The sequence below is a fragment of the Notamacropus eugenii genome, chromosome 4 (genome assembly GCF_028372415.1).
Source record: "Notamacropus eugenii isolate mMacEug1 chromosome 4, mMacEug1.pri_v2, whole genome shotgun sequence".
NCBI lineage: Eukaryota > Metazoa > Chordata > Mammalia > Diprotodontia > Macropodidae > Notamacropus > Notamacropus eugenii.
In genome coordinates, this window is record NC_092875.1 from 48,331,857 (window position 1) to 48,359,811 (window position 27,955).

The 27,955-nt window shown below is 47.9% G+C and overlaps 1 protein-coding gene across 6 annotated transcripts in view; it reads left to right on the forward strand.

Annotated features, from left to right (window-relative positions):
* ULK1 (unc-51 like autophagy activating kinase 1) overlaps nucleotides 1-18,708 on the forward strand; it is a 56,623-nt gene extending 37,915 nt beyond the window's left edge. The window contains exons 15-29 of one of the 6 annotated variants that reach the window (XM_072600767.1): nucleotides 9-98; nucleotides 860-991; nucleotides 2,807-2,952; nucleotides 3,498-3,599; nucleotides 5,639-5,901; nucleotides 6,140-6,330; nucleotides 7,324-7,433; nucleotides 8,057-8,200; nucleotides 10,034-10,078; nucleotides 11,072-11,262; nucleotides 13,147-13,325; nucleotides 13,500-13,618; nucleotides 14,906-15,063; nucleotides 16,465-16,600; nucleotides 17,311-18,708. In XM_072600767.1, the coding sequence (XP_072456868.1) occupies nucleotides 9-98; nucleotides 860-991; nucleotides 2,807-2,952; nucleotides 3,498-3,599; nucleotides 5,639-5,901; nucleotides 6,140-6,330; nucleotides 7,324-7,433; nucleotides 8,057-8,200; nucleotides 10,034-10,078; nucleotides 11,072-11,262; nucleotides 13,147-13,325; nucleotides 13,500-13,618; nucleotides 14,906-15,063; nucleotides 16,465-16,600; nucleotides 17,311-17,366 (2,062 nt within the window). In that variant the 3' untranslated portion in view covers nucleotides 17,367-18,708. The remainder of the gene's footprint in view (nucleotides 1-8; nucleotides 99-859; nucleotides 992-2,806; nucleotides 2,953-3,497; nucleotides 3,600-5,638; nucleotides 5,902-6,139; nucleotides 6,331-7,323; nucleotides 7,434-8,056; nucleotides 8,201-10,033; nucleotides 10,079-11,071; nucleotides 11,263-13,146; nucleotides 13,326-13,499; nucleotides 13,619-14,905; nucleotides 15,064-16,464; nucleotides 16,601-17,310) is intronic. The other 5 variants (XM_072600762.1, XM_072600763.1, XM_072600764.1 and 2 more) reach the window with 5 other exon arrangements.
* Nucleotides 18,709-27,955: the final 9,247 nt, after the last annotated feature.

The window sequence follows — 27,955 nt, forward strand, 5'->3', positions numbered from 1 at the left end:
CTTTCTAGGAGCTCCCTGGTCACTTCAGCTGGGCTGGAGAGCCAGGGACGGACACCGTCTCCCTCACCCCCCTACAGTGGTTCCCCCAGCCCCTCTGGGTAAGCAGGTCTTGTTGATGGTTAGGGGACCATGGTTTAGGGTGGAGGGGGTTATATAAAACCTGATACTCAAGGAAATCCCCCCAAGTTTTTGGAAGAGTAAAGCCTCCTGCCCTTAGGTAGCGCCCATCTCATGGCCCAGCTTTCACAGATCTTCCTCTTAGGGAGACACACCCTGGGGGTCATGCCATCATGTCTCCCTTTGGCTCCACCAGAACCCCCTGCCCGATGTGCCTGTGTCTAACCTTGCTCCCAGAACAGCCAGGGATGAAACTCGAGAAGCCTGGAGCTCTGAAGTTTGGCTCATAGAGCAGGCTTTATGCCTCCTATTGTGGGCTGGGGTTCATTCATTCCAGACACTGTTGTGATCTCAGTGTCAGAGCCAGAAATTCCCTGAACCCAGGATGGGGGTCAGTTTATGTGAAAAGTCCCCAGGGCTCAGGCCATGGAAAACCCCAGATGTGTATGATTTAAGATGAGATCCAGCTGCTGCCTGACTGCTGGAGGCTGGGCTGGGGCACAGCCAGTGACATTTCCTTAGGAGCAAGAAGGCTTTGCCCACTGCCCCATCACAGGTGTGGGCTCCTTGGAGAATTGATCTCCTTAGTTGAATTTCCCAGAGGAGCCCAAACTCTGAACATGGAATGGGATAGGTGGTGTAGGAGGGAGGGGGTCTTCCTCATTCCAGCCTCTGAGTGGATGGCAACCCCAGCCTCACAGCCTTTTTGTCTTTCCTTGCCCTTCCTTCTCTGACACCCCAGCCGACCCACTGCTTTCTCCAGTAGCAGGTACGGCCCGTCCGTCCCTATCCCTGTCCCCACTCAGATCCAGAACTACAGGAGAATCGAACAGAACCTCCAGTCCCCCAACCAGTACACTCCGCCACCGCCACGGTGAGTGTTGGCCTTCCTGCCCGGCCATGGACAAGCTTCCTAGGGCCTTTCCTATAGGCTGGAGATTATTGCTATCTGTTACCATGATTTAGATCTATTACTGGAGTAATAGTCATTGTCATCCATTTGAATATTAAATTCAAAAGGTGAATACCAGGGGAAAGAGAAAGCCTGTCCCGGGACTATTTCTATCTCAGCCCGAGGGAAAAAAGATAAGACTAACCTCAGCATAGCCCTGTGCTGCAGTAGGTAATGAGGCAAGAATTATTATGCCCATTTTATAGGTCAGGGAACTGACTCTTAGAACAGAGAAAGAGATGGTCAAAGCCATGAATTGGAGAGTAGGTTTCCTGACACACAACCCAGGAGGCTTTCTACTTTATCGCAGGCTGTTAGGAGGAAGAGCACATTTTAATAAAATAACATCCTTGCTGTGTGCCAAACATGTGCTAAGGAAAATTTTGGGGCCTGTGGTTGAGGTGAGGATGAAGATACAAATAGGGTACAAGCATCCATCGACTGGGCTGGAGTTTGGGTTTTTGTGGGCGGATTATGAATATGAAGTAGGGAACTTGGTTACGGGTGAGTGGAGGGGCCCCTGGGCCCACTGCCTCACTTCCTCCTTGAACTGCCTTTCTCCTCAGTCTGTAGGGCAGCTTCTTTGGGGAGAAAAGGCCAAAATGATTACAAGGTCATACATTTAGAGGTATATGGGCCAGGACTTCCTTTTTACCAAGGAGGAAGCAGAGATGAAATGGGACTTTTTGTTCTGCACTTTCACTCCCATTTTACAGATGGGAAAACTGAGTGACTTACCCATGGTTAGCTGGTAAGCATCAAGGGGGCAGAGTTTGAATCCACACCCTCAGACTCCCAAGCCTATGCTTTTTTTTCCCCACTGTAACACAATGCTACAGTGAAATTTTGAAGAAAGGCATCTGGGCCCCTGACATCATTCATTTGTTCATTAAGTATTAAGATCCATTATCCCTGGCTGGGCCCTTGGGGGAAGGGTAGCAAGACCTGTGCAGCTGGCACTGCCCTGAAGGAGTTTATATTCTCCTTGGAGGAAACATTAGTCAATCAACTTTTACTAAGCACTGGGCTAGATAGTAGGGAAACAAAAAGAGGCAAAAGATAAAAGCTGCCCTTTTCCAATCTAATGGGGAAGACAGGTAAGCTAATCTATATCAAGGCATTAAAGGGACTGCCACATGAAAGGCTTCCACTAGAAGGGGAGATTTGAGTTGGGACCTGCCCAAGGCACTGGGACTTTAAGGGACTAGCTCAGGGTCACACAGCCTATATGTGTCAGAGAGAAGACTTGAACTTGGGTCATCCTGACTTAATGGCCGCTATCAGTTCCATTGTGCTGTGTAAAGTAAATACAAACTATAATTTGAGTTAATGCCTTTATCTGCAGAAGTGTGGGGGACTGGATGACCCTTGACCTAAGCCCCAAGTGTGCTTTGGGAGACTTGAAGGATCCTGATGTGGGTGAGGTCATGGGTGGTCACATTCTCCAATATATGCTGAGATCTGTGTTGCCTGGAGCTGGAATACATTTGAACTTATCTTTGCCCAGGGACTACTTCCCAGAAAGTTAGAAAATTTGGGGTTCTTTGGATCCTAGGTTGAATGAATTCCATGTTCACTTGACTTTTTCTAGCCCTGCTCACAAGGGCTTGGAAGGATCCTTGCTATGAGATTGTCAACATCCTGGGCTCTCATGACCTTCTCTCTCTGCCACACTGGGGGAAAGGATGCATGAACAGGGGGCAGGGCCAGGACCTCACTTCCCTTCTGTCTCCTCAGGTCCGGCATGGTTCGGAGGTCCAGCAGTACCAGCCCCCTGGGCTTTAAGACTGGCATCTCCCCCCCGTTCTTCCCTGAGCACGGAGCCACTTTTCCCAGGAAGTCTTCTTTGGGAGGTGCCAAGCCGTATAACCCATCTCCCCAAGGTGAGTCCCCCTCCCCTTTCTCCTATAACCTTAGAGCCTGCTTGAACTCATAGATTATTAGATGAAGCATCCCAGCCCAGACAATGGTGTCTCCACCTGCCTGTGTCTTTTCCTGCACACAGAGCCCTGTCTTGGGCATTTAGATACAGTGGCACACAGTCCCTGCCTTTCTTGACCTTAGAGCCCAGTTGGGAATATGATTCAAGACTTAGGATGGCAAGGTGGTAGGTGGTGTAATCTGTGTGGATGAGCCCTAGTCAAGAAGGATTCCCTTAAAAGGAAGGAACTGTGGGTCCACTTTTCAAGAACGAGGCACCTGGATTGGTGGAGACAAGGGGGAGATAGAAGTTTTTTGATCTCTGAGTGAGGGGCTTGGCCTCAGATCCCAGGGGTCCTGAGACCTCATGTGGGTATATTTTAGAAAGCCCCATTCGAGGTCAAGGAGTTTGCCAGGAAGAATTTATTTTAGGACTGGCAGATGATCAAGCTGGGGGTGTCTCAGTTTCCCCCTCCTCCTGGCAAACTGACTTTTATCTTGTTAACAGCTGGAGCCATCCCAGAGCGTCCAGGGCAGAGCAGGGTCCCCTCCCCACAAGGCACTGAGATGTGTGGAATTGGCAGCAGCGGCAGCAGGGTCTCCAGGCCTGGTATGTTTCAAGGGGGTATGTCGGATCTGAAGCCCCTGCCCCTGGCATGGGGAGATACAGACACTCCCTTTGGGTTACCCCTTGTCTTAAGAGGCCACCGTTGGAAGACCACTGTCTCCTTGGGAAGTGGCACTGTAAGACTTATACCTCAGTAGCCCTGGAGGGGAATTTATAGATACTTGAGGCAAAGCAAGGTGCTGTCATTCCAAAGAAGCTTGGTGTTGGGTCCTGGGGTTCTTAACCTTGTTTGTGTCCTGTACTCCTGTGCAGTCAGTCTGGTGAAGCCTCAGAACCATGTTTTGGATGCATAAAATAAGAGGATCGTAAAGGGAACCAGACATGTCATTATCCACGGGCTTTTTAAAAAAATTTTTTTTAATGATTTATTATTATTTTCATAGATTTTATTTTTTTACCCAATTACACGTAAAAACAATCTTGGACATTTTTTTAAGTTTTGAGTGCCAAATCCTACACTTTCCTCCTCCTGTTTCTTTCCTGAGAACATGAACAATCCGATATAGATTATACTTGTACAATCATGTAATACATTTCCATATTAGTCATTTTGTGCAAGAAAACTGAAAAAAAAAAAAAGAGAAAAAACATGCTTTGGTCTGTATTCAGGCAACATCAGTCCTTTCTCTGGAGGCCAAACATCATGAATCCTTTGGAACTGTCTTGGATCATCATGTTGCTGAAAATAGTCCAAGTCATTTAACTGTTGATTGTCATACAGTAACATAACGACTATATACAACATTCTTCTGATTTCACTCCCTTCTCTCTGTATCAGTTCATGCAAGATTTTTCTGAAATCATTCTGCCTGCCATTTCTTTATCCAAGCATTTTTTAAAACTTCACAGATGACAGATTAGGAACCCTTGGTCTAATAGCTGTGCGTTATACATAGTAGGACATTACACATTACACATAGTAGGACCACAGTTTTAGATTTGGAAGGAGTCTCCTCAGTTTACATTTGAGGCCTAAGAGATCAAGCAGCCCAAGTCGCACTGTTGATGAGCATTAGGAATGGGATTTTAACCCAGGTTCTCTTACTCCAGAACTGAGGGCTTTTTCCATCACCTCCCTGTTTCATTACTCCTTCCCAGGCAGGGTTGCTGTTAACCAGGTATCTCATTGCTGTAACGGGTGTCTTGAGGTCCTCACATAAGCAAAGAAAGCTGTTCCCAACTCCTGAAATTCTTCTGGTTCTTTCACTGGATCTTTACAGGGAGCATAAGATCCATTTCTGGATGCTCAGTGTCCTGGGCGCCCGCTCAGTTGTCCTTGATGCTGTCAATATCCTTTCTAAAATGGGGCACCCAGAACCAGGTACATACTACTCCAGAGATGTTCTGAGCACAGTGGGACTGTCACCATCCTGGTCTTGGACTTCAGACTAAAAGGCCCAAGATTTAAGAACACCCCAAAGGACTAGGCAGCATCCCTTGGTAGTAGGATGAAGACTTCTATTTTAATGTAAAAATTACAACAACAGGCTGGCATTATTTGAGTTTAATGTGCATTTGCATGGAGAGAAGAATAAAAATATTTATCCTGAAATCTCTTTTTCTCATCGCTTGACATGTCTGATGATGTAGTCCAAGGTTGCCTCAGCTTTCTTGCTTCCCTCAAACATATTTCAAGTCCCATTGCCCCCTGGCCCTCCCCACCCCTTTGTGTACTTTGTGGAGTTGGCTATCATATTTCAACCCACCTCTCTGACCTGGCAAGGTCTTACTGAAGCGTGACCCTGCCATCTGTTGGTCTGAACTTTCCTTCTCATTTTCGCAGATAAGGAAATTGAGGCCCAGGGTCTCATAGGTAGTAAGCAGTGCTCAACCTCAGATCTTAGGATTCTGGATTCTTGTGCAGTGGTGGGATGAGGAGTAGGGGCTAGGAGGCCTTCCCCAGCCATTCCAAGGAATGAAGGAGAGAGTGGAGTTAAAATGAGTTTAGCCAGGGAAGGCTTCTTGGGGAAGTGATCTGTCCTTGCAGAAGGAGGCTGAAGCTATACTTTTGTCTCCCTCAGGCACCTCTCTCCAAGAACATTCTCCCAGGGGGCTGGGCTACCGTCTGCACAGCGCTCCCAACCTCTCTGACCTGCATGTGGTGAGGCCCAAACTGCCCAAGCCACCCACAGACCCTCTGGTGGCCCCCTTTGCTTACTCCCAGGCCAGTCCTCCCCAACAGCACTATGGGTTACAGCCCTGCCGGACCCTCAGGGCATCCCCGAAGCTGCCCGACTTCATGCAGCGGAACCCCTTGCCCCCCATCATGGGCTCTCCCACCAAGGTAACTGGATTTGGGGGGCAGTCTGAGGCTGGATGTTGGACTTGGTATAAATAAGGAAGGATTAATTGGATATTTGCCATTCTTGGGGTGAAGGAATCAGGAAGCCCCTTCAGCAGAGACAGGGAGAGAAGGTAGAGACTGGGGTTTCAGAGTGGCAAGGCAGCAATGGTTGGGGAGAGGAATTGGAAGCTAGAGATGGGAAAACCCACAACCTAAACATTGCTGTGTCCCCATCTAGGCAGTACCTGCTTTTGAGTTCCCCAAGACACCAAGTTCCCAGAACCTGCTCACTCTCCTGGCCCATCAAGGGGTAGTGGTGACCCCCACACGGAACAGGACTCTGCCTGACCTCCGAGAGATGGGTCACTTCCAGAGCCCACCCAACCTGGGCTTGAGGCCCGTGGAAGAGATCAAGGGACCCTTTGGCAGGTGTGGGAAGTATGGAAAGGTGAAACTAGAACCAGGCCTTGGCTAGGGAAGGCCCTGGTAGCCCCATGGCTCGGGTTGGGACAGGGGGTGGTGGCACTCCTATATCCATTACAGATTTCACCTCTTGCCTCATTGGATGCATATCTGCCTGTATGTGTGTATTTAACTTCTCCCCTATCAAGCCATTTCCAATAGGCCATTACCACTAATTGGATGCCCGGCCCTGGTGTAGCAGAGCCCACAAATTCTAGCCTTGATTCTGCCATTGATGGACTCAGTGACTTCCTTGTTCTGGGCCTCAGTTTCCTCATTTGTAAAATGAGACAAAAGTTGAATTAGGTGTACTTATTAATAAGGTCCTGTTCCCTTCCCTTCTGGGGCTCAGTTTCTTCATCTGTAAAACAAGGTGGTTAGACATTAGGTTTTCTTAAGGGACCTGCTCAATGTAACTGATTAGTGGAAAGCTCAGAGCAAGTCATGGGCATGTAGTATATGCCTGGCCTTGTTCTAGGTGCCGAAGGGGGAGAGTTCAGGGATCTAGCTGAGACCTAAGCATTGAACCAGTACAGGAAAGCATATGGTTAGGCACTAAATGGTGTGTGCTATAGAATTAGAAGTTGAAGTTAGGGAAGGGAGAGGAGGGAAGTATTCTTTGATGGGAATAGTTACTGTGACCCAGAGTGGGCATTTAAATACACAGCAGATTTCTGGTTTAGTGGAGAAAGGGGCTTGTGGAGGGCTGGGCCAGGGGCAGTTGCAGAACAAGACTGAGTCCCTGTGGAGAGGTTAGAAGAGACAATGGTGAAGGCTAGCATGGTGTGGATTTCAGGACTTGCTGGGGTCCCCTGCCCTGATGCTAGGGCTAGCCCCTATCCTGATGGATATCCAGGGTGGTATCAGGGGGACTGAAATAACTTGATCTTCCCTGGCATGGGCCCTGGCTCTCTGTCCCTTGGGTTGCTGTCCTTGAGCCCTGAGTCCCCATCCCCACAGGTCCCTCAGCACCGGCCGTCTCACTGACCTGCTCCTCAAAGCTGCATTTGGGTCCCAGGCTCCTGACACTGGGAGCAGTGAAAGCCTTCAGGAGAAGCCCATGGAGATCGGTGAGGAGAGCTGAATTGGAGCTGTCTAGATTGTGTATGAGAATCAGAGTTGTGGGGGGACCCCCAAAGGCAGCAGAGAATGGAGGAAGCAAAATGAAGTTTGGAGTCACCTGCATGACCTGGAAAGACACTTGCCCTATAAAATAAGAGGGGTTTGACTGGGAGGCCTCTGAGGCCCCTTTCAGCTCTAGATTTCTGATCATGTGGTCTGAAATTACCTGTGTGACCTGGGCCTCATCTCCTACCCTCTATGAGCCTCAGATTCCTCATTTGTGAAATGAGGGGTTTGTTCAAGAAAGCCTCTGGGATCCCATTCAATCCCAGATCTACCTATGTGACCTTGGGCATGTGTCTTGGGCCTCATTTTCCTCTTAAGTCTGATCCCAGGGAGAGGGAAAACTGAGGCAGATGGTCAGCCTCACATGTCAGGGAGATGTCTAATAGTGGAGTGGGGCTCGTACTTCTTGGAGGAAGTAAGTCCTGAGTGGGGTTTTGAAAGAGATGAGGATCAGTTGGAGAAGAACTTCAGTCCTTTGGGAGAAAGAGACTGGGGTAGTATGTCTGTGGTTGACATTGTTCTGAGACTTGGTCTTTACCCACCTATACTTCTCTCTCCCCCTCAGCTCCCTCTGCTGGATATGGAGGGAACCTGCTCCCGGGAGCCAGGGCTGGGGGCTCCTCCAGCCCCTCCCCTGTCATATTCACAGTGGGTTCCCCTCCCAGTGGCACGACCCCACCACAGATCCCTCGAACCCGGATGTTCTCAGGTAAGGGTGCTCTCTGCAGCCCACCTCTCTGATAATCTCTTGGCTTTGGGCTCTTCTGGGACTTCTGTGACCTCTGACATCTTGTAGATGCTCCAGCCTGAACCTCTAGGCTCATTCCAGTCTGGTGTAAACCTGGTCTCTGCCTCTGTGACTTGTGGGACCTTGGTAGAGCCATGGGCCTCATGGACCCTCATCTGTGGGTTGTTTCGAGCTCTAGGTGTATGACCTTCTGGTACCTGCTAGATCTTGATCCAAAGACTAACCGGAAAAGTACTCCCTGCCCTCAGGGAGTTTTAGTCTACTGTGGGGTTTACAGCATATAAAGAGATAAGCATAGGCATGAACTTTTGGAAAAGTTTCCTGCAGGAGTTTGCCTTGAGCTCAGCTTTGAAGGGAGCTGGAACGTGGAAAGAAACAAGCATTTATTAAGCTCCTACTGTGTGCAGTAGGACTGTATAAAGTAGCACTGTGCTAAGTGCTTTATGGCTATCTCATTTGATAGCTGGAAGCAGAGGGGGAGGGAGATGGCTAGTTATGGCACATAGAATACATGAAAAAGAAAGGTCTCCAGAATGGGGTTGACAGAATCTCTCGGAACCTAAGGTGACATCTTGGTTGGTCACCCCAGATCCCAGAGGTAAGATGAGGAACAAAGGATGGAGTTTCCATCTCTTGAGTGGGCAGATCAGATTTCCAAAGAGATCTAAGCCAGACCTCTAGACTCCCAGCCCAGGAGCTTCCTTTGGCATTTATTAAGTGCCTACTGCATGCTAAACACGGCCCTAAATTCAAGGGGTACAAAAAAGGGAGTTAGGGTAAAGATTTCTTTACCTCTCCTTCAGTCCTGCCCTCCCTCCCCACCTCTACCCCCATTCCCAATTACATGGAAAAAGTCTACACTTAATCAAACCTGGATTTGAACATGGGGATAATTCAGCTTGATATAGTAGCTTATAAGGAAAGCCCGTGAAACCTTGAGAAGGTCCCTTTAAAAGGGTCTAGTAGGTTGTTACTGAATTTGGGGTTTTGTCAGGGTGAGGACGTCCCTATAAGGGACCATGATGGATTATTGAACCCCATTTTAAGTACTGGCTCAGACACTTGTCTGATCACTCAGTTTTCCACTTGAAACTAACTTAGAGTGTTTTGGATCGTGGATTAGGGACCATCCCATGGCTCCTGGTTATTCATAAACTCATTCTATAAAGAACCAAAAGGTTTTAGGAAGGCCTGATTCCAAATTCAGCTTCAGTTTCCTTATGTATAAAATGAGGGGTTTACACTAAAAGACCTCTAAGGGCCCTTTCAGCTCTACGTTTATGATCATATGCCTGCCTCAGTTTCCTCATCTGTAAATGGAAATATATAACAGTCACTACCTCTCAGCGTTGTTGTGAGAAAAGAATGCATTCATGTATCTCAAGCACTGAAAGGGGAAAAAACCTTAAAACTCCTTTTAGGAAGAAAGAAAGATGAACTTGAATCTGTTTCTTCCTTGTCTGCTCTCTATTCACTGGGCCATTCTCATTAACTGCTCCTTTTGAAAGGGGCCTTAACAAGACAATCTTGGTTAAAGGGAATGGGCCCCATGCTGGGCTTGGTGCTGACTCTGAGTGGCTCTGAGGTTTTCTGAGCCCAGCCAGTTCCTTTCCACGTCCTGGGCTCTTGCTTCCTCTCTGGGACAACAGCTGCTCTCTGTGGCTGGTGTCTCTGCTGGCAGGCTCCAGGTCTTGATTTTCTTAGCCTATGGGAGAAGGGACTTCTCTCTTCTATGCCCTTGGAGTTCTATGGGTTAACCTTGATCTCCCCTCTGGGAATGTATTGTTCTCCTAGGTCCCCGCTGGCTGCCTCTCCTTCACACACATGCAGATACCCTCCGTGAGTCCACAGAATAAGTAGCATCTCTTTACCTGCCCTACTGATGCCCAGACATGCCAGGCGAGGCACGAGTCTGTACCTGAAGCAGTGGCAGACTTCTCTCCCTGCATGCTGGGACCTTAGAGTTCTTCTTTCCCCTATTTCCATCAACCTCCACCTGGTCCCAGCAAAAAGGGGGTTATGGTTTGGGGAATGTGGAATATTGTACCGTGACCCAAGCTCCTGGTGCATGAAGGGGAGGAAGGAGAGAGGGAGAAAGAAAGGAGGATCAGGAAAGAAAAGATAAGAGGGTATTTGGCAAGGAAGATGGAAAGGGAGGGGCTGGGACTGGTCCCCAGAGAACTTTGAGATCTCTGCCCATTGTTCTGTGCATTCCCACATCTAGGGGGCAAAAGCCTGGTCAGATGGCCAGGAAAGGGAGTGGGAGGGTTATGGGACATATTAGGGGAGTTTCCAGGGGAAACTTGAGGGACCCTGGAATCTTCAGAGGGATAGGGAGAAGCAGAGCAGGGGCAGTCAAAAGCATGTGTTCCCCAAGAATGATGAAAGGCTTCTTCTGCCAGGGACAACCATGTCCCCCACATAGCAAGACAGGGCAATAATTTCTTCCCCAAGCCCTCTTTTGCTGCTAGCAAAATCACTGGTCAGGGGAACAGGCTGGCATTGTGGGTAATAGGAAGAGGGTAGGAGAGAGAGAGACTGACCTCCAAAGAATTCACAATCAAGATTTGTGGTTCCCATCCTTCCCCAGATTCTCCTAGGAAAGCAGTGTAGACTTAGTGTGTGAGAGTGAGATTCCCGTACTTTGACTAGCTGCTGAGTTCTTTCAGCCCCACAGTCCAGCTCCCACTCTGTCCCCAGAGCTTTGTTTTAGGAGGATCAGCCCCATGACCCACTTTCTCTGCCTGGCAGAGAATGATGCAGGGTGGGCTTAAGGGGTACCAGTGGGCATCTCTGGGGACTTCACTTGGACCTGCGTCCTCTCTCCACCAGTGGGTTCCTCCAGTTCCCAGAGCTCTGGTGGCTCCTTCAGCGGTCGCCACCTGATCCCTGGCATGGGAGGCGAGGCGGCAGAGGCCTCAGCCAATCTGCGTTGCTACGGCTTCACCGATCCTATCACTGCCAACCTGGAGGGGGCTGTGACCTTCGAGGCCCCTGACCTGCCTGAGGAGACACTCATGGAGGTGAGGCAGCCATCCATCGATGGGTTAACCCTGAGAGCTTGCATGTGAGTTGGTGGGTGGGGGAGAATGAGTCACCTTGAAAGAAAGTGGGGGAGGGGAAGAGAAAATGCTTAATTTAGAACAAGCTGCTCTGGCTAGATTGTGCTTGCAATTTTCATCTTCCCCGTCCAGCAGCTTTCTCCTTGGGAGGGAGAGAGTATTTTTATCCATCCTGCCTGATATGTCTAATCCTGTGGGGAGGAGAGAAGGAGCCCAAGGGCAATTGGCCAGTGTGAGAGGAAGGCGAGACCTGTCTTACTAGGCTTGTCTGGGGCAAATCTGGGAGCTGTCCAGCCCAGGAGCCCAGTGTCCTCCCTCTGCATCTTGCTTACTTCACTAACTAGAAACAGGTACAGTCAGCTGGTCCTCTGTAGCCTTGGGAAAGGGTGGTTGACGCCTCCAGCCTTCCCAAGCTTTCTTCCTTAATTATCTGAGACAGCCCGGTTTTTTACTATGTAACCCTGATCAAGTGATCAAGCTCATCCATCCCTAAGAACAGTTGGGGAAAGCCACACAGAGCCTTGGCGGCCAGTCCCTGAAGGTTAGATTTCCATACTTTGGCTAACTACTGATTTCTTTCGGGGTCTTCAGCCTCAGTTCTTTCAGTCCCACAGCCCAGTCTTTCCCCTTTCCTGAAAGCCTGACTTTCTTTAGAAGGACAGCCCTGTAAGCCTGAGCCTCAGTTTCCTTTTTAAGTAAGACTGAAGGTGATGATACACTTGTCTGTTGGGAAGAAAGCCTTTACAAGCCAGAAAGGGCCATAGAAACAGGAATTAGGACAGCATTAGCTCTCATCTCCCAGATTTAGAAGGCAAAGAACAGGAGGAAAAAGCCTAGCTAATCTTCAGTGGTCTGATTGTTCTCTGGATGACCCAAAGTGAGGGGGCAGGAAGCTTCTGTTCTTGAAAGAATCATTCCCTGTTCCTCCAGCTTTTCTTGCCTAGCCCCAACACACCTTCATGGAGAGAAATGGATCAAGCATTAAGTACCTACTATGTGCAGGAATTGTGCTAGCCACTGGAGGTAGATGTGAAAGGATGGTTTTATGCCAAGTGCCAAGAACAAATTGAACCCTGTCTTCAAAGAACTGACTTTTGGGGTGGGGTGGGGATAATGAATGAGAAAATACACACACACACATACACACACACACACACACACACACACACACACACACACACACACACACACACACACACACTCTCACACTCTCTCTCTCTCTCTCTCTCTAGTTTGAGAGGGGAAAATTGGGAAAGATTTCATGTAGAAAGTGATGCTTTATTCTGTTTTCAAAACCTTTTGTTTTTCTCATGGTTTTTCCCTTTTGTTCTGATTCTTCTTTCACAACATAACTAATGTGAAATTATGTCTAACGTGATTGTACATGTATGTAACGTATATCAAATTGCTTGCTATCTTGGGGAGGGAGAAAAAAGTTTGGAACTCAAAAATCTTATAAAAGTTAATGTTGAAAACTTTCTTTACGTGTAATTGGAAAAAATTAATAGTATTAAAACAAACAAAGTGATGCTTCAGGTTAGGTTTGAAGGAGGCAAGAATTTCAGAAGGTGAAGGGGATCAGGAAGAGCTATGGGAGGAGTGCTCAGAATTTCCATTTGGCTTCCTCACTGGGCCAGTGCTTAAGCCAAACTCCTGTTGGTTTCCATGGGGTTGTGAGTCAGAATGGATGCTGTGGAAGAGGCCATATACAATAAAGGATAGTGTTTCAGATTTGGTGCAAGCAGAGATGTTTGTGGAGGAAGGCAGGCACTGTTTGGAGCTATTTCTGAGCGCCATGGGGGTCCCTCTCCCCACTTCTGAGCCCTGTCTCTCTTCTCCTTGCAGCAAGAGCACACAGATATCCTCCGCAGCCTCCGATTCACGCTGGCCTTTGTCCACTGCGTCATGGAGATGGCCTCTGCCAAGGGGAGCACGGGCGAGGTGGGCAGCTCCTTGGCCTCTGAGTACCAACTGCAGGAGAGCATCGTGGCCGACCAGATCAGCCTGCTGAGCCGAGAGTGGAGGTCAGAGGTCCCAAGGGGGCGTAGGGCAGACGAGGGGAGGCTAAGTTGAGGGCCACCTGAACACCCCCCCAGGGCAGGCCATTCTCTCTCAGACATCCTGCCGCTTGTCCAGCCCACAGGATAATGGGCAGCAGGGACTTGGATTTACTTGATGTTTTCCTTCTTTCCCCTCAGTTATGCAGAACAGCTGGTGTTATATCTGAAGGTGGCCGAGCTGCTCTCCTCTGGCCTGCAGACGGCCATCGAACAGATCAAAGCTGGGAAACTGTGCCTGTCCTCCACCGTCAAGCAAGGTAGGACCGTCCCCCTTCCCATCCATCCCCCATGGGGAATGTTTTAGGGCAAACAGATTAGACACTGGGACTTTGCAGATGTCACTTGATGGGCATGTTCATTCGTAGGATTTATAGGACTGTAGGTCCAAAACTAGAAGAGATATCAGGTCGTCCAGTTCAGCCACCTCGAATTACAGATGAGGTCATACACAGAGATGGAAAGATCTTTAGAGGACATCTGATCTAAACCTCTCATTTCTACAGATGGGGAAACTGAGGCTCAGGTTGATGACATCCCTTAAGATCATACGTAGAGCTGGAGAGGCCATCAAAGTACAACCCTTTCACATCTCAAATATAGAAATTTAAGGCCTAGAGACACAGGTAGTAAGTGTTGAGATGGGTGTGAACAGGGACCTTAACACCTAGAGGAAGGGCGGCTCCCCAGAAGTGTGTGTACAGAGAACTCCCTTGTGTGTCCAGGTGGGTTGAGATGATCACATCCCCCTGCTGCTTCTTAGGAGTGACTAAATCCCAGAGAAGGGGCTCTTCTCCCTCAGAACCAACAGCTGGGGGTGCTGGGTGTTGTGTATGCGTATCTGCCAGGCAGCAGCCCCTGTTAATCTTACAGGGATCTTAGGTTCAGAGCGGCCTCTGAGGCCAGTCTAGTCCAGCTCCCTCACTTTCATTTTCAAAATAATGTCCTGCCCGCCTCACCTAGAGAGATGTTCCTTATAACAACAAACGAATAAAAAACAAAGAAGGCAAAGGGCAGTTTAGCAAAACTGAACTCCAGTGATACCCAGTCTGATGGAGTGTGTAGTGTTCCACACTCATAGTCCCCCCAACTTTGCAAAGAGTGAGTGGAGGTAGTTTTGAGTGCAAATTTCCAGTCCAAAGGTGAGGCCATCTCTGCAGCTGTGGGTGCAATAGAGAAACCATCCATCCTTTCCCTCTGACTGATGCTGCTTTAGCCATTCCTGGCACAGCCTCCAGGGCTCCATCACACCATCCAGTCCCCTGCCAATCGACTCTCTGCTCCTGGGCTGGGCAGGGTGCGGCTTGCTGCGGCATGCTGCGTCCAAACCTTCCCTGAGCATGCACATGCTCACATACTCGTATATATACACACATACTCACTCACTCACTCGCCCGTGCCCATGCTCCCTCCCTCATGCAACACATCGTGGGCATCTGGCAGAGTGCGTGGGTGGTCCCCTCAGGGGAGAGGGAAGGAGGTGCTCGCTCCAGAGCCTTGGGCTGACCTCACCCTCTCTCCATCCTTCTCCACTTACTCGGCTGCAGTCGTGCGGAAACTGAATGAGCTTTATAAGTCAAGTGTGTCATCCTGCCATGGCCTGAACCTGCAGCTGCAGAAATTCTTCCTGGATAAGCAGAGGCTCATGGACCGAATCAACAGCATCACTGCTGAGAAGCTGATCTTCAACTATGCTGTGCAGATGGTATGAGGCTCCTTCCCCCACCCCAGATCCAGGCTTCTGCCACCCTGACCAGGCTCCACACCAGAGGGAGAGAGAGCAGGTTTTCAATAGTCTTGGGTCCTAGGTCTAGAGATGGAAACTGAGGCCCGGGGGGCTAGCTGACTTATCCATCAAGGGCATCAGATTTGTGTCTGAAGCCAGTGGACCTCCCTGCAACATACAACAAAGTACCCCAAAAGTCAACTCAACCTAAAACTCCTCTGAGGTATGCAGTGGGTATCATGGGCATTGTCATTCCACTTTCAATCTAAAGATATTTATTAAACTCCAACTGTGTAGCAGGGGACTGTGCCAAATCCTGCCCTCAATAGCTTACAGGCTAATGGGGGAGACAACAACCGACACAACCCTTGATTTTAGTATCTGCAGGTTTTGGGGGGTGTGTGGGTGGGTGTGTGTCTGTCTGTGTGTTCGTTCATGTGTTTATTCTCTCTTTTGTTTGTGTTTTATAACATCAGCAACACCTGGGACATAGTCTTAAAGTACCTGGGACAGTGAGAAAGACCATTTGCTCTCGATCTCATTCCATATGTGTTGGAGGCTGGTTTTCAGTTCACTTTTTTCCAACTCCTAAATGTGGCACTCTCTCCACCATGCCCCACTGTCTTTTCTCCCTATGTTTTGGGCTGGACCCAGGGATCCTTCTCCAGAGCCCAGATGTATATTCATAGAATCCTTTTAAGTCACTTAGACCTTGTGGTCCACCTTGAACAGGAACCTTCTGACATCGTGCCCTAAAAGGCATTGGATAGACAGCTGCCCTCAAAGCCAGGAAGAGTTGGGTTCTAGTGTCTCCTCTGATATAGACTGTCACAGGGACCCTGGGTAAGTCCCTTAACTCCCGGGCCTCAAGGCAGTTCTCTCAAGAGACTCAAGTGCCAACCTGCATTAGTGGAGGGAGTTTCCTCATCCAGGAATTCCCGACACTAACATCACAGGTACTGAAGTAAAAACAATCTACTATGTGAGAGGCAGCTGTAAGACTTAAGATGCAGAGAAGGTGCTGACTGACCTGTATTGGTAGAGGTCCAGTCTCTATCCTGGCTCAAGCTTCTGCTTGAGGACCTCCCACTGATGGGAAGCTTACCACACCTTGCAATAGCTTTTTCCAGTGTATGTGATTTGAACCTGGCCTCACTACTGGCAGGTCAAGATGGCTTTCATAGGGGCAGTGAGATGAAGGTAGAAACCCTGGCTTTGATTCTGGAGTTTAGAGTCTAGGGAGAGGCCCTCAGGGTTTTCAGAAGGGAAGTTTGGGAATGCTACCTGTAGGGGATGAGAGGGGAACAGTTTGGTGGAGAGCAGGTGAGAATAGATCCGGGTGCCTGGTTCCTCACTTCTCTTCTGTCCTCCCCTCCCTAGGTGCGCTCTGCGGCCCTGGATGAGATGTTCCACCATCGTGAGGATTGTGTGCAGCGCTACCACAAGGCCTTGCTGCTCATGGAGGGGCTCCAGCAGATCCTCACAGAGCAGGCAGACATTGAGAACATCAGCAAATGTGAGTTGAGCTGCACCATGGTGCACACCAAGGCTGCCCCAAGCAGGACGTGGGCACACCTGAGAGCCATGGGATCCCACCAGCCCCACTTTGGATTGAGATAAGAATACTATCCTAGAGAAGCTTAGTGTGAGGCAAGATGTGAACCCAGGTCTTCATGAGTCCCAAGTTCAGTGCCATGTGTACTATGGCATACTGTCTTCCCAGGGCAATCCCCAAACTCTGAGGGGAAGGAAAGGCCACCACCAGAGGTAAAGGAAGGAGAGAGCCAGGCAAGCCCTGCCCAGTTTTCTTGGAATAGATCATATAGTTAAATCTGGAAGGGATATCTGAGGTCATCTGTTCCCACTCACTTCCCTTTTTACAAATGAACAAAATCTCTCTGACCAAGAGACTGACTTGCCTGAGGTCACAAGGTATAGTAAGTGACAGCCATCTAAAATTCCCCTGTGCTATATCTTGGCACCTACTCTAACCAGGGAGTGCACCATCTCCCGTTTGGAGAATGTACCATGATACACATGGGTTATCAAGGACTAAGCCTTTGGGCCTCAGTTCCCCTCCTCACTCCCTGTGGTTATTAAGTATCTTAGCCTCCATACTCCTTTTGCCTCCCTTTCCTTTCCCTTCCCTCCCCTCACCCCTTTTTTCCTCAGCCTACCCAGTTGTAGAGAATCTTCACTCCCCTTTCTTCCACCCCCCTGTTGCAGGCAAGATGTGCATTGAGCGGAGACTCTCAGCCCTGCTATCTGGCATTTGTGCCTAAGCCACCCCATGGAGCTCCTCTTGCCCACCCACCAGCTTTTTGTGCTTCACGGGATAGCCGTCCACCCACTCACCAACTGTGGGTCAGTTTCTGGCAGCAGCGTGGGCTGCATCATGTCTGCAGTCTCGGCCAGACAGACTTGTTGGGACAAAGGCTGTTGGATCTGTCTCCAAGAATCCACATCCCGGTTTTGGAGCCCTGTGACCTTTGCCTCTCCCAGGAACAGAGCAGAGGAAATTAGAAGTGACTACAGTCAGTCCCAGCTGGCTTAGCTACCCAGAAGAGGGGAAGTGTTTCCCTCCCTGGGGGAGACCACGGAACTTCCGTCCCCGTTGTCCCTTGTCCTTAGAAGAGAGTCAAGCTGCTACATAATTAACTCTTACCATTTCCAGGGGTCGGGCCCCTCCAATGCTACGTCCGTTGCAGGCAGTGGACACTGGGACACAAGGAGGGAACCCCAAGCATGAAACCCTGACACCAGGCCAGTTACTTTTCCCACCCACCCCACCCCCTTCCCATTGTTCCCCACCCCGCCATGCTTTCTGCCAGTCAATCACTTTTCCAAGATGACTCTGCCCCTGCCTGGCACTCCAGCAGCATACTAGCAACCTGCCAGGGCTGGAGCCACCAGGATGGGTGGGGAACCGAAAAACAGACCGACTTTTTCGCCTCAAGAACTTGGATGATTTTTGTGTGCTGGATCTCTTAACGCCAAAATGTGCATATTCTCAGTGGCTTCATCCTCAACATGCTCAAATGAGCCCAAGTGAGAATGCACGTCATCTCTTGCTTTTAATCTGACTTGAGGGGCAATTTAAAAATAAAAAAAAAGCCCCTAAGCCAACCCATACTAGCTTTGTGAATCGGAAGGAGCACTTTATGCACCTTGGTTGGAGAGGAGGACCTTTGATCATGCCTCCCAGGTTCCCTGCAACCATACTGACTGCTAGAAAAAACTTCTCCCTCTTACTCCCCTCACACCCCCAGTTACTATATTGCACTACGAGCGTGTGTATATATATATATATATATATATATGTGTATATATATATATAAATATGTGTGTGTGAGTGTGTGTATGTTGTGTGTATTTAATGGAACTGTATCCTGTACTTGTAATGGAAACAACAGATGAGCACCACACTGTGCCAGCTTGGGACCTGCCGTTCCAAGAGAAGAGATACAGTCCTTTTAATTTAATGTTCTTTTAAGGACAGACAGTATGAATATAAAGCCTCCAGGCTTTCTAATTTCAGAACAGACATTGAAAAATCTCACACACTTCAGATTTAAAAAAAAAAAAGTGTTTTTCTTTTTAAAGAAAAAAAAACTTTCTATAAGAGTTTTGGTTTTCTTTTTGTTGTTTGGAAGGGAAGGGTGGGGTGGGGGCTGGGTGTGTGTGGGTGCTTGTGTGATTGTGTGAGGGAAAGCTCAATGTTTCTTTTCAGATGAGACTTTGGAGCCAAAATGACTGACACCATGAGTGAATGACTGGGTGTGTGCTCTGCTTTGTGTGACTGGCGCTGGGGCCTACCAGCTGTGGGTGCATGAATGGCGAGCGTCCATTGGGCATAGTCTTCTCTGAACACAGGGTCCTGGCCAGCAGTATTGTGTGAGCCCCCTGAGGGAATGGCAAACCTAGGACCGCCACCAAAGGTATATATGTGGTGGGAGTGGCATTAAAGACCACCTCCTTCCCAAGCAAGCTCTCCTTGGAAGACTGGTGACTCCCCAGATGTGATGGAATATAGATTTTTGTTTGCACGTTCTGTGCCATTAAATAACAGTATATGCAAGAAACTTCCCTAAAACCTATATTTGGCTCTAACATTGAGAGGAGACCTTCCCACCCTGCATCCCAAGAATGAATTTACTCACTGAGACTTTCCATGTCTTTGGCAGCCGCTTAAAAGGGGTCCAGTGGTCGAGGCCTAGGTCTCCTGCCTTCCCCAACCCATGAATCCTCCATCAAGGGCATATAGTGGGACTTTCCCACAAACCTAAAAGGCAGTGGGCTGTGCCCCTGGGGAGGCCCCAACTCAGGTATAGGACCCTGTTGTGTGCTTGAGAAGGTAAAGCCATGTGAGTTGGTCAACCTGGAACCTATCTCCCCATTCTGCTTCATATTACTTGAATGTATCACAAGAGTCCCTATTCAGTAGACTCATTGCCTTCCCCCACAAGTGGTTTACAAATTTTATATATATATATACATATATATATACACACACACACACACACATACATATATGTATATGTAAGATTCATACAGGTGTGTATATACATACACATATGTATGTGCACACATTTTTTTTCTCAATACTTGAAATTGTTTGCCACTGCTTGGAATTAAGATGGGGGGGGGGGGGGGGGGCTGCTATTTCCTTTACCATAACCTTGGCAACATTTTCACCTAATTGCATGTAGTGTGTTAATTAACTTTCCCTGCTGATCAGTAATTTCTTGCTTTGTAGTCCATTATGGAATGCAAACAGATCTCAACAGGGAAGCACTACACGGGGATTGTTGCTGACATCCAGTATGTTCCAGAGTTGTGTCTGTGGCCACATTTGTGTGTTACTAGTGTCTTAATAGGTTTTGAGAGCCCTCAGCCTATCGATGAATGCGTAGCTTCAGGATTGCGTGGAAAGGACATCCGGTTATTCTTCACGGTAATTAATGCCTGATATGTGTTGGTTTTTTTTAAGGTTCTGTTTGTGTGACCCCCCCTTTTTTTTCTTTAAGTTGTGTAATATCAATTTAAGTAAATAAACTGATTTGAAATTGTTGGGGGCTTGTGTTTTTTAAGACTCCAATACTCTCCCACACTAGCTACATACATGATGTTAGAGCAAGTTGACAAGCTTTTATCAAAACATGTATCCAACCTTCATTTCTACTCACCGCTGGGTGGTGCGGTACAGAGAGTACCACTCCTGAAGTCCTTATTACCTCCTTCCTGACTGCTTTGCTTTAAGATATGTAGAACACTTTATCCTAAAGGGTAGGGTATTATTCCCATTTTACAAATGAGGAAACTGAGGCAGGTGATGTGACATGCCCAGAGTCACACAGCTGGAAGGACCCGAGTTCAAATCTGACCTCAAGACACTTACTAGCTGTGCAACCCTGGGCAAGTCTCTTAATCTCTGCCTCAGTTTCCATAACTGTAAAAAGGGGATAATAAGAGCACCTATGTCCCAGGGTGGTTTTAAGGTCTCAGATGAGACAATATTTGTAAAACACTTAGAACAGTGGCATGTAGAAGGCCCTTTAAAAATACTTCCTGAGCCCCAATCCTCCATCCTCCAACTGCTAAACACCTCCACTAGGATTATCCCAGCTTCCTCTTCACTTGAAGGATGCTTGCAGGCACTCAGCTTTAAACCTTGGAATCAGCCTTGACTCTTGGCTCTCATTCACCTTGCATAGCCAATTAGCTCCTTTATGAATTCTTTCTTATTCTCCCTCAACAATTCAGCTTCATTCCCTCTTCACTATTCATCTTTATTATGTCTTTCCTAACAATCCTGCTTTGAGGTATGTAAAGCACTTTACATTCATCCTAAAGGTAGGTGCCCTTCCTTTATCTCCTTACTTTTCTCTTTATGTCCCTGCCTTGGGCTATATGGGATGTTCAGGATGGACCAGGACATGCACAGCAACCACACCCTGGTAAAATCCATCTCAGCAGACCAAACCAGGTTGTGGGTAATCAACAGGCAACAAGCTTGTTGGTGACCTAGGCAGATATCTACCCTGAGCATCTGAAGACTAACCCCTGGTGGAATGGACAGACAACTACAATTTGTTCCAATGGTCACGAAGACAGCTAAAGCAGGTTCCACTGCATCCTGGGCCATCTCTAATCATCCTGACTTTTTATCTTGACGCTGGACTTTGACAGCTCTGGAAGAGTGAGGTCAGTGACTTCCCAAAACACTACCTCACTTAAATCTAATTTATTTACTAGTCAAAAAACATTACTCATCCCATTTTACCGGTAGCAGGACAAAAGTCAGGATGACTGGCAGTGACCTGGGACCTTGATGTCTTCGATTCCTGGTCAGATTCTGAGTCCTCCACAGCACCTGCTTCCACCCTCTTCATGGTCATTAGAACAAAATGTTTTCATCTGTCCATTCTCCCCACCCCAAGAAGTCTTCACATGCTTGGGGTAGACATCCCCCTAACTCACTGACGGCTTCCTGTCCATTACCCTCAACCTGGTTTACCCAGTCTCCAGATTGTGGCCACTGCACATGTGACAGCTTCTTGGAGCCACAGATGAGAGTTGGGTACCAGATGGACACCAAAGGTGAATGAGCAGCCCTCACAGCATCAGTGCCAGTCCTCCCTGCACACCCCACCCACCCCACCTTGAACATGAAGGAAGCCAGGAGATGGAGATGAGGGAGGAAAGCATTCTGTGGAAAATGCCCAGAGTTGGAAAATGAAGTGTCAGGAAGGAGTTTGAATCCTGCCGTAGACACTTGATAACTGTATGACAGTCGGTGAGTCAACTGAATCAGCCTCAGTTTCCTCATCTGTAAAATGTGGATGATAATAGCACCTACTTCCCAGGGTTGTCATGAGTCTCACATGGGTTAACATGTAAAAACACTTTGCAGACTTGAAAGGGCTGTATAAATAGGAGCTATTATTAAAATAACTTTTTAGTTGTATGGCCCTAGATGGCATTTTTCTTTCCTATGGTCAGAAAAAAAGATTTACCTCGTCCTCACCTTGTTCTAGACCCTCCCCAAAGTTGGAGGCTGTTTCCTGGGCCCTGGTTTCACTACACCCTCTGCACCACTCACTCCATCCCATCCCCCAGTTCCTCTGGCTGAGTCTCAGAAGCTGCTTCTGAAATTACTTTGTCTGGAGAATCAAAACAAACCCATAGTCGTTCACCTTTGCCTTCCCTTCAGGAAATCTGCTTGGAGAACCTTGAGTCTGTCCGTTGAGGAGAGGAGAATTCCATGTATGTTTTCTTTTTATTCTGAGCTCTGCTCCCCTGGTTTGCACCCTTCCTTCCCATCATCAACACTTCCATCCCAAAGTGTTTGTTAAAAAAGTACTTACCTAGATGGTTCCACAATCCTGAAGCTTGTCTTGAATGGTGACCCTGGACAGCAGGTCACTCATTCTTGACTATTTGCTTTGTGGGGACTCTGTCTGCTCTGTCATGGCAGCCCCTCTCTGAGGCCAGGTGAGCCCCTGCACCACCAGCAGAGGATTTTTCTGGTGGGAGCTTTTCCCTGGGATCAGTGCCCCCACCTAACTGGGTAGCCTCAGAAAGCTGGCACAGACCAAGCTCCCATCCCAGATGAAGACTGGTACCAAACAGGAGGATTTCTAAGAAGGCAGTGTGACCCGTTAGAAGGCTCTGGGGTTATAGGTGTCCGTGAGTGGTGCCTAGCTTTGGGCACAGAATGGGCAGGGACTGTAATGACAGTCAACCTTAAAATGGACCCACAGTAGGAGAGTGCTGAAGTCTCTATCAGGGGCTCCCACCTCCTGCTCATAGTGAGCTGAGGCCAGGATGGGCTGGGGATGAAGATGGGTTTGAGATTGGATCCATTCCTGGGTTAAAGTCTAGAGTGGTTGATTTGCCACCTTCACCCCTCACTCCTGGTTCTGCCTCCTAGGGCCAAACAGCATAAGATTCATCCTTCTAATACATATTCTTAAAATACCTGATGACCATGATCATATCCTCTCCTGGGACCCCCAGTTCTATCTTCTCCTCATGTGACCCAGCCCTTTGCCAGCCTGCTCACTCTCTGGGATGCTCTCTGGTTTATCAACCTCAGACTCAGGATTAGATTCTGAATCTAGATTTATGTCAAGGTCTGGGTCAGGATCCGGGTCAAGGTCAAGTCCAGGCTTGGGTTAAGCTCTAGGTCTCCATCTAGCCTAGATTAAGAATACTGTCAGGGTCTAGACAAAATTCTAGGTCAGGATCTGGGTCTAGGTCTACTTAGCCTAGTCAAGGATAGTGTCAGGGTCCAAACAAAATTCTAGGTCAGGATCTGGGTTTAGGTCAGGGTCTAGGTCTTTCTAAGCCAGACAAAATTCTAGATCAGGTTTAGATCAGGGTTTGGATCTGTATTTGGATCTGGACTTAGGTCTAGGGTCAGTATCAGAGTCTGAGTCAGGTTCTAGGTGAGATTCTGGGTCTAAGGTAGGCACTTGGATCAGCTTAAAGAAGTGGGATGAGGGTGAGGAGTCTCTCACTGAAGACTTGGAGTGCATAGGGCAAAGGGGGAGTGGCTTTGATTGAATGGGAAGTTCTATCAGCAGTTTATACATCTGTGCTATATACAATAACTGTGTTATTCTGGCATGGCTTGTATGAATGTGCTGGCTGCTGGTATGGGCTGTTAGTGGAAAAGGGGAGCAGAGTCTGCAGGGCTTAAGGCCAATCTATGCCCATAGGTAGTCCTGGAAAGGACTCTGCTGCCCTCCCTTCCCCCACAGCAACTGGTCCAGCTGAACCATTTGGGGTGGGGTGGACCTTTCAGAGGATCCTTTATTCAATCAATCAATCATTAAGCACCTACTATGTGCCAAGCTGTATGGTCAGGGGTGTGAACAATACACTCTAAATGATTTATCATCGCTCCCATGTTTTCACTGCAGCCACTGTCTATTCCTCTGGGATCAGGTCTATACCTAATTCTCCATCTGGGGTGACACTAAGGGACCCCCCCCCCCCATATACCCCACTCCAGTCAACATGACCTTATCTACAGCAATTCCTACAACTATGTGTGACATTTGAAAAGGTTTGAGAGACGTAGTTTCTGGGTAATTTCATCATTTTATGGCTAGCTGGTTATTAGTAAAAGGATGGCAATTTGGCCATCTCTCTTAGACGAAAGGCAATCATGGTGGTCAGGCTCACAGTTTATATATCCTTATATATATATCCTTCAGGACTGCTAGTGATATCATCACCCTTGAACAGAGCAATTATCTCTACTCAGACCACAGCCTTGGGCTATCTAGACAAAATGGTCTATCTCTGCCTATGTTTAAGTAGAACACAGTGGACTTCCCCACTTTAGATTAAATTCCTTGCAAGTTTGGGAGTCTGACCAAGATGGAGGAGAGTCAGTGCAATCCGTTATCAGGAGTGTCCTTCAAAAGAAAAACTGAACTTAAAGTCAGGACTTTGGAAGAAGGCTGGCGGAGGTGGGGGGAGCTCTGAATCTCCTCAAAATCTTGGTTATTAATACTCATTTCTCAAATGGAGAGAAGTACAAAGTACACTGGCTTGGGAGTCAGGAAACCTCTCTACCACTCATTAGCTTGGGCAAATCTCTTTCCTTCTCTGGCATTTTTTGCTTCTGGAGTGAGAGACGGGGGGATGAGCAAATGACAAGGAGTTCTCCTGTGCTGTGATAGCTAGGGGTTGCCCGAGGACTCCAGGAATGGCTCCACACTTGCCCCTCTCCCAGCTTTCAGATTCCCACAGCATCGAGCCAACACGGTTGGTTACTGTTTTGGTACTGTTCTAGAACAAAGGACAACAGCCAACTGTATTGACCTGATGTTATGGGGATTTGAAGGCTGGGAGGAGGGAGGTCTGTAGCCATGGAAAATCCATGCTCCAAGAACAGTGCTGCCAGCCAATAAAGGTAGGGCCCAGCAAAGAAGTCACTGCGGGTGAGAGTGGTGGGCACCCAGTAGGGGTGTAGTAGTCGGCACCCTCAATTTCTGAGTGCTTGGGACAAAGCCTTAGTCACTCCACCCTAGTTATTGCTCTATGTCTGGGCCTCCATTATCTCCCTTTAAGACAAAAAACTCTCTAGAATTCAGCTTTTACATTCAGAAATCCTAGAAGTTCTTGACATTTGCACAATGCCATCTAGGCTTTTAATGACTACATAAAGGAAGGCTAACTACTCCCGTCCTGGCCCTTCCCCCTCAGAGCCAACCTTAAAACCACCCCGGATATTCAGAAAGCAAATGCTATTTCCTAAAATGCTACGATACTGGCTCACAGACTCTTTTAGACAGTAGCTCTGCTCACCTCGGGCTTCACCAGGTTGTGTTTTAAATTCAGATCTGGAGCCCTGGGACTCCTGAGTAGGCCACTAAGTGGCTTGTGGGACTGGCTTCTGTCCCCAAAGAGTAGAAAGTCCAGTCTGCAGACTTCAAAGAACCCTGGCGCCATTGAGGAAGTGAAAGGTTGGAGACTTTGAAATTTTCAGTCCCAGGGGGGAGCACTTCCAGATTTAGCCTTTCTGAAACACATGAAAGTTTGTTTCCCTTGAAACAGGAAATCAAAAAACATAAACAGCAACCGAGGAGAAACGTTTAGGCTGTGAATAATTCCACCCCTAATCCCACCCACCCCCAGACACACTCAGCCTCTCCAGCCTTTCAAGTCTGGGGCTGACCTAAACTAAGATGGGAAGGTCTTTTTTTTTTTTTTTTTTGCTTGTTTTTCCTCCTCCACAGATTCCCTGGAAACATAAATCTTCCTGGCCTTTTCCTCTTTCTAGAGGATGAAGTCATGAAGAGTTCATGTGCCATGTCAGGCACTAGTTCTGAGACCCTAGGTGATGAAAAAGCCTTCTCCTTAAGTGCCAAGCACTGTGCTAAAATGGGGAGAGGGTGGGAATAGATGACATGCCTCTTCCAAGTGGAAAATGATGGCCCTACATCTGCCGGAGACTGATGGGAGGCAGTCAGAGGGCTGTCAGTCTGTGAGGGTCTTCCCCACTGTCTGGTGCCAAGGACATAACGATTCTTAGGATCATAGATGCAAAACCTTAAAGAAATCTCAGCAGTCATCCAATCTAATCCCTCTTATTTTCTAGATTAGGAAACTGAGTCCCAGAGAGTCTAAGTCAGGGGTGGGGAATGATCCTCAAGTGCAGCCTTTTGACCAAATCCAAACTTCCCAGAACAAATCCCCTTAATAAATTTTTAACTTACATAATTTAATTAATAAATCCCCTTTTATTAAGAGGATTTAGGGTCACATGTGGCTTTGAGGCTACAGGTTATAAAGTCCCACGTCAAGTAGTATCAGAGGCCAGACTTGAACCCAAGCCCTCTGACTCCAGAGCCAGTGTCCTTTCTGTTGGACCACACTGCCTGCTTTGGTACCTTGGTATCAATTTGAATCCTACTACGTGCAGGATTCGAGGAGACATAAGACATTAGGTAAGTCAGCGTCCTCACTAGACTAGGAACTCCTTGTGGGTAAGAAGTGTCTTTTGCCTTTCTTTGTTGCTTTACCTGTCTCATAACAGGAGTTTAATAAATAGGACTGATTTCCTGAAGTTAATATCCTATGGGAGTTGGTGGGAAGGGGAGGCAGGGAAGAGAGCACTAAATCCTAACTAGGGTGGAGTGGGGGAAGAGGAGCCAAAATGTAGAGGGTGTTGTCAGTACCTGCAGAGATGACTGCAGTGAAAATCTATTAAGGAAAAAAAATTAGTTAAAAGGGGAAGCTGCCAGACAGCCTCCTTCCACATGCTGGGTGAGCTCCTCCTTGGTCCCCATACTACTGCTGGTAGTGGTCCTCCTGAAAAGTGACCTCCCAATGTCCCAGGGACCTCTTACCGCATGGTTGTGGTTTGTCTTTCATTCTTGACATCAGGAAGATGATGCCATGACTTGCAAGTGAATTGGATTTAAATGAGACCAGCCTCACTCTCTCCTCTGGAGCCATCTGGGTCCAGTGACCAGACACCCCATGGATGTTCTGTCCCAAGGCCCAACTCTTCCTCTTTCCCCCTCCCCTCTCAGCCTACTTTATTTTATAAAGTCAATCTGTGGAAGATTTTTTATGCCATTTGCCCCAAATGCTAGTGTTGATAGTGGGCACCAGAATTGCTTGGGATAGCTCTGGGGAGATGAGCCTCTTAAGCAAATAAGCTAAAGAGATAAAGTGAGTGCTTGATGTCTTTTTGTCTGTGTATCTTATGTGTCTAGCTTAGTGCTTTACACAGGGTGAGTTCGTAGGATCCTAGATTTAGAGATAGAAGAGACCTCAGTGGTCATCTACCTAGTTTAATTGTCCCATTTTATAGATGAGGAAACTGAAAAAGTTCCTGCTTGCTCTAAATTCTTGGAAAGCCTGTTTTATCTGGATCCCTGAAATTGGTACCATTGGGATGGCTTTTGGGCCATCACAGGACAGTGTCCTACAACCCAACTGGGAATGGAAGCTCACCAGCCAGCAGGTTGGAGGTGGCAGGGCTCACATCCCTGGGCCCTACCAGTTAACAATCATCCTGCCCCTGGCCACAGGGTCGGATCATGAGGTCACAGGCTTAGAGCTGGAAAGGACCTCAGAGACCACCTAAGTCCAATTCCTTCATTTTGCACATGAGGAAACCGAGGCCCAGAAAGCTGAAGTCACTATTTATGGTCACATAAATAACAACTGGAAGAAGCTGGATTTGAACTCACATTTTTCCTCTAGTTCCAAATGCAACGTTCTGGAATTTAGATCACAGTTTCTTAACCAAGTCATGTTTCCCTCTGGTAGTCTGATGAAGCTTATAGGTCCCCTTCTCAGAATCATGTTTTTAAATGCATAAAATAATAGAAGTTTATATAGG